The following is a 6,394-nucleotide window of genomic DNA, read 5'->3' on the forward strand; positions in this document are numbered from 1 at the left end:
TGAATCGAATCGAATCGAAAGCTTGTGAATGAGAATCGAATCGAATCGTGAAATTTGTGTCAAACCCAGCCCTAGTAGTTTGTTTTATAGAAACAGCCGCTGAATGTATTCGATTCAAATATGGTGCATCAAGATTTCTACTTTTGTGTTCTGCAGAAGAAAGAAGGTCCTGTGGGTTTGACATGAGGCTGAGTGAATGATATTTTAACACAGCTCACTGTCCAGAGAGGGCGGTGTGGTGCCCAGCGGGGTCGTAGGAGAGGCTGGGACGGGTGTAGCCGGGGTCGTTGCCATTTCAATCTCCGGATGGCTCTGTGATTCACAAGTAAACCATAAGCCTCAATGTATAGATAAGCAAAGGCCTTATGATAAAAGCATTGGAACATGCAAGCGTAAAATTAAGTCAATGCACATAGAAAATAGTGAAAAATAATTGTGCAGTGCTGACCTGTGCAAGAACTGTGATGAAGTTTCTGTTGAGATGCACGGCCTCATACAGAGCGAGCAGGATGGCTTCATTAGTCCTAAAGGACAGTAAAGTCATCAGACATGTGGAGCATTTGATTTAATAATACAAGAAAGGAGATTTCAATATTTGACGACTGCTATCATGTACTGGAGACTTAAGGGGCTGATCTGACCTTTAAATATGAATATACAACTTCTGTTCAAAAGTTCACTTTTTTTAAAGAAATTAGCACTTTTATTTAAATTAAATCACCAAAAGTGACAGTAATTACTTTTATAACGTTACATAGTATTTTTGTTTCAAATAAATCCTGCTCTTTTGAACTCTCTATTCATCAAAGAATCCTGAAAAAATGTGTCACAGTTTCCAACATTGATATCTATAAGTACCATTATTAAAAATTGAGCACCAATAATAATTGATAATAATTGAGCAGCAAATCAGCATATTATTATGATTTCTGAAGATCATGTGACACTGAAGACTGGAGTAATGATGCTGAAAATTCAGCTTTGATCACAGCAATAAATTACATTTTACAACATATTACAAGAGAAAACGCTTATTTTAAATTGTAATAATATTTCACAATATTAGTGTTTTTACTGTATTGTTAAATAAATGCAGCCTTGGTGAGCAGAAGAGACTTCTTTCAAAAACCTTCAAATCTTTACGACCCCAAACTTTTGAACATTAGTGTAAATTTCATTTTCTCTACACAAATCATTTCTACATATAATTTCTTATTTTTTCTTTTGATTTTATGCTTAACAACATTACATTTCTAAAGCATCATGTGAAATTAAAGCCTGGATTAATGGCTGCTGAAAATTCAGGAATAAATTACATTTTAAAATATATTCAAATAGAAAACAGTTGTGAAATTGTAATAATATTTCAAAATATTAAAATTTGTACCGTATTTTTCATCAGATAAATGCAGCCTTTGTGAACAGAAGAGACTTCTTTTAAAAACATTTTAAAAAATCTTTACGACCCCAAAACTTTTGTACGGTGGGTGCATTTTTTATATATTTTTTAAATGCAATTTAGGTGCTTTGTGTTCACCGATTAAAATAAAATATTTTAGTTTTTACTTACTGTACTGACAGCTTCTCATCTGCATCAGCGATAAACATACTGCCCACCTGCAGACCGAAGCATTATTTTTATAAATCTGTAGTTGCGAACTCATTTTCATTGTATGGAAAAGAGCAGCATGAACATTCGGTGAAATTTCTCTTTTTGTGTTCCACAGAAACAAAAAGTCAAGCAGGTTTGGAAAGAAATGAATAAATTAGGACAGAATTTTCATTTAGAGTGGAAAAGTTTCATACCATGCTGGAAAGGGTGGAAAAAAAGCCTCCCTGGTTTTCTTCTTCTTTGTCTTTATACTGCCTGTGGAAATCAGATGGGACACATGAAATCTTTCACATAGATGTTTCTTAAAAACAAAACGACAGAGATTGCACGTTACCTATTGTACTCTGTAAGTGCGTGGTGGATGACCATTCCCATGCCCTATGAAAAGATCAACTATATTAGACCTCCATGTGACTCAATAATATCTTTAATTTCAAAAATCTTGCTAATCACTCACATCCAGGGTCGGCTCGTCGTCCACTATCGACAGTTTCACAATGTAAGGATTCACAGACTACAATTAACAGAGGAAACAATGAATCTCACAGAAGTGTTACAAACATAGCTTCATGACTAGAACTGCTAGAATGACATATTATATTAGTACAAACATTAATGTGCTTATTTTGCATTTAGAAATATTGACTTAATAAAGTTTTTACTGTGCATTTACCTCATACTTCCTGTAGTTGACCAGCAGAGCTAATAGTACCACAGCATCATATCCATGCTGCGCTCGACTGGAAACGTCAGACAGAATCTGGACAAAAAGGGGCGAATGAAATGGACGACATTATAATGCACTGGCAAGATCGAAAAATTCACGCCACACATAATACACCCAATCACAGTCTTACCCGTAGAATGGCCTCAAATATACTGTTGATCATCACATACTCCAGAATGGTGTTCTGACTAATATTATCTGTCACCTGAAATAAAAAAAACACATTATAACCACATCAGAAAACATCAGAAATAAACAAAAAATAGCATTTACAGCAATGGACATCTATGGGCCGAGTATACCAGAGGATTTCAAAGCAGCAAAAAAGGATATTATCACAATAGTGCCATGTGAACATCTCATTTTTAAAGGAATAGTTCACCCAAAAATGAAAATGCGCTGACAGTTTACTCACCCTCAGGCCATCAAAGATTAGGATGAGTTTGTTTCTTCATCAGATTTGTAGAAATGTAGCATTGCATCACTTGCTCACCAATGGATGCTCTGCAGTGAATGGGTGCCGTCAGAATGAGAGTCCAAACAGCTGATAAAAACATCACAATCCACAAGTAATCCACACCACTCCAGTCCAGCAGTTAATGTCTTGTGAAGAGAAAAGCTGCATGTTTGTAAGAAACAAATCCATCATTAAGACACTAACTTTAAACCATTGCTTCCAACTAAAATATGCGTCCCTAATCCATAATAATGCTTCCTCCAGTGATAAAGTCCATCTCCTCACATCAAAATCCACCCACATATTTGTTTAGAGCTGTTTTGGACTGTTTTCACCTGTAAATGGTGCTTGATCTGTGCAGATTTCTCTCCTGATTCAGATGAGTCGACTTTTTCACTGGATGAAGCAATATTATGAATAGAGGACTTATATTTTAGCCGGAAATGACAGTTTAAAGTTAAAAACATCTTAATGATGGATTTGCTTCTTACAAACACGCAGCTTTTCACTTCTCAAGTCATTAACTGGTGGACTGGAGTGGTGTGGATTACTTGTGGATTATTGTGATGTTTTTATCAGCTGTTTGGACTCTCATTCTGACGGCACCCATTCACTGCAGAGCATCCATTGCTGAGACACTGATGCAATGCTACATTTCTCCAAATCTGATGAAGAAACAAACTCATCCTAATCTTGGTTGGCCTGAAGGTGAGTAAACTGTCAGCGCATTTTCATTTTTGGATGAACTATTCCTTTAAGTTTTGTTGCTTAAGTTTTTGTTTATTTTAACGTCTATTTTTGGTGCCATTCCTTGCCCCATTGACTTCCATTGTAAATGGACTGATTTTTGATTTCTTTTACAAACTAAGGGTCAAGTAGAACGATTTACTATGGAGTGAAAATGAAAGTGACCAGATTTTAACCAAAAGAGTGCAGAAGAATGGATGTGTTGATCTTACAGTGACCAGACACAGCAGTAGTTTTAGACACAAACTCTTCAGACTCTCCGATCCATCACCGCACAGCAGACTGTCCAGGCTCTCCATTAGCTCCTGTGTGCACAATTACATTAGAACTCAAATTTGCATTCAATCAAAACGTCCAGATCATGTGCGAGCGAGACAAACGACTGACCTTCATTCGGAGCTCAGCTTTGTCGAAGCCCATCAGCATGTTGATGATGTCAAAGCCTGTGGCGGATTTGTTCTTCTGGTGAACTCCTCGAAACAGCGCACAGAGAGTCTACAGAAACAGACAGGAGGAGACTGGTGAGCTTTTCTTGTCTTTGTAGTACTTTTCATTTAGATCTTTGGGTCAAAAGCAACTGTTAGATTTTCTGAATGCCAACCAGTAACTGAACGCAGGGTGTGTCTGCAAACACAAAAGCTGACTTCACAACTTCGGTTTTGTGTTTCCAATTGAATGTTTTTAAGCATGTTTAAGCCAAAAAATAATTGTACAAATAATATTGTGTAAAGAAAATGAAACTTCCACTGCTGTTCAAAAGTTTGGGGTCTGTAAGATCTTTTAAGGTTTTTGAAAGACGTCTCGTCTGTTCACCAAGGCTGCATTTATTTGATCAAATACACTGTTTTTACAGTATTATTGTGAAATATTACAATTTTTAAAATAAGTGCTTTCTAACTGAATATATGTAATTTATTTCTGTGAGGTGCAGCTGAATTTTCAGCATCATTACTCCAGGCTTCAGTGTCACATGATCCTTCAGAAATCATAATAATATGCTGCTCAAGAAACATTTCTAATTATTATCAATGTTCAAAACGTTAAAACAGTTTTTCAGCATTTATTTGAGACAGAAATCTTCTGCAACATTATAAATGTCTTTACTGTAACTTGATTCATTCAATGTGTCCATGCTAAATAAAGGTAGTCATTTCTTTAAAAAAAAAGTTTCTTGAAAATCTTACTGGCCTCACATTTTTGAATGGTAGTGTATTTTTTACACTATTATTATATATTGTAATTTTATGACAACCAAGTACATTTTACTTCATAATTATCATTACCATTAAGTAAAAATTAATTAATTAATTAATTAAGTGCATGGATTTTAGGCTTCGAGTTGTAATTCCCATTATTATCAATGGTTAACCTTATTAGATTCGTAGACTTTCAATACTCTAAATAAACATTTTTTAAAAATCCTATACAGACACAGTGATTAAAAAAGTAAGTATAAGAAGTTCTACCATCATGTATAAATAACTTAAACATTCACATAATGCATCGTTATTTTTTTCAAATTGCAGTGATAAGAATGAGATTTTTTTAATATTAATGAGCATTTGAAGGCAAAAATATTTGTAACTGACATAAAAATAAAAGAAATACAAAATGTTTTAATGGTTCATTTTCTTTATACTAAATATTCTGCGGTGAAACATTACCAATTATTTGTAGCATGATTTGATTATGTGAATTATGAAGATATATAAATGCAGTAAGCATGATTTTACCTGAAGCGCATTGACTACTTTGATCTGGTGCTCTTCACCCAGAGCTTGAACACAGTGATGGAACAAACTGTTGATGTTGTCTTTGATTTTCATGACTTCATCCCCATCCAGAGACTCCAACTTCCCCTCCAGATACTCCAGATTGACCTGCTCAAAGCACAGAGAAAGATCAACAATACTGCCCACTTACTGATAAAACAGCTCCACAGAAATGACTCCAGTACAAAACGTATTTCAGGATGTGTATCTGCCAGCAACCTTCATCAGAAACAGCTCATCCCAGAAGCGAGGATTGTTCTTGGTAGGGTCTTCCTTCTGAAAGAGCAAAACAAAAAAAAAAAGTGATTACAACCTACAGTATATCTGCAGCAACATTACATTTAAAAACATTCCCATATGAGAACCTGTAATAATGTCTGGGGCTGCAACAACCAATCAAGAATGATCAACAATGAAAATAAATTACATTAATCGATAATTAGCCAATAATCTTTTTTATTAATCATCGATTAATTGCGTTTGTGTGCTATGCAATGAAAAACCTGTCCAGTCACGTCACTTCACAGCAGTGAATAACACATTTCCACAGACAAAACGCATCTGTATATGGAAGCCCATTTCCACCATGATTAAAAAAATTAAAAAAAAAAGTGACATTTTATTTCACTTTTTTTTTCTGCACAATTCTGAGATGAAATATTAACTCAAAATTCAGATTTTTTTTTTCTCCTCCGAATAGTTTATATCTTGCAACTCTGAGTTTACAGCTCAGAACTGCGAGAGAAAGAAGTCAGAGTTGTGAAATAAAACATTCATATCTAGTTTACATTCTACATTCTACGATTCTTTCTTGGTTTCTGCCAATTAAAAGGCAGATATTTAATCTCGCAATTATTACCTTTTCCTTTTTTTGAGTTACAAGTTTATATCTTGCAATTCAGTCTTTATATCAGGATTTTTTTTAAATGTAATATTTATGATTTAATCATCTTTGTCCATAATGTACAGCACAGTCTATATAGTGTGTATATGTGTGTGTGTGAGAGAGTATGTGTGTGTGTGTGTGTGTGTGTGTGTGTGTGTGTGAGAGAGAGTACGTGTGTGTGTGTGTGAGAGTG

General features: G+C 34.8%; 1 protein-coding gene across 1 annotated transcript in view; it reads right to left on the minus strand.

The window, feature by feature from the left end:
- The window catches only part of armh3 (armadillo like helical domain containing 3), a 26,350-nt gene that overhangs the window by 18,105 nt on the left and 1,851 nt on the right, over window positions 1-6,394 (minus strand). Inside the window, exons 3-14 of the mRNA XM_016474485.1 lie at window positions 5,535-5,591; window positions 5,277-5,423; window positions 3,931-4,038; window positions 3,756-3,848; window positions 2,470-2,544; window positions 2,286-2,372; window positions 2,070-2,126; window positions 1,947-1,990; window positions 1,807-1,867; window positions 1,571-1,617; window positions 449-524; window positions 219-312 (exon numbers count right to left, since the gene is read on the minus strand). Of these exons, the coding sequence (XP_016329971.1) occupies window positions 219-312; window positions 449-524; window positions 1,571-1,617; window positions 1,807-1,867; window positions 1,947-1,990; window positions 2,070-2,126; window positions 2,286-2,372; window positions 2,470-2,544; window positions 3,756-3,848; window positions 3,931-4,038; window positions 5,277-5,423; window positions 5,535-5,591 (946 nt within the window). The remainder of the gene's footprint in view (window positions 1-218; window positions 313-448; window positions 525-1,570; window positions 1,618-1,806; window positions 1,868-1,946; window positions 1,991-2,069; window positions 2,127-2,285; window positions 2,373-2,469; window positions 2,545-3,755; window positions 3,849-3,930; window positions 4,039-5,276; window positions 5,424-5,534; window positions 5,592-6,394) is intronic.

The sequence above is a fragment of the Sinocyclocheilus anshuiensis genome, unplaced genomic scaffold (assembly GCF_001515605.1).
Source record: "Sinocyclocheilus anshuiensis isolate Anshui unplaced genomic scaffold, SAMN03320099.WGS_v1.1 scaffold2020, whole genome shotgun sequence".
NCBI lineage: Eukaryota > Metazoa > Chordata > Actinopteri > Cypriniformes > Cyprinidae > Sinocyclocheilus > Sinocyclocheilus anshuiensis.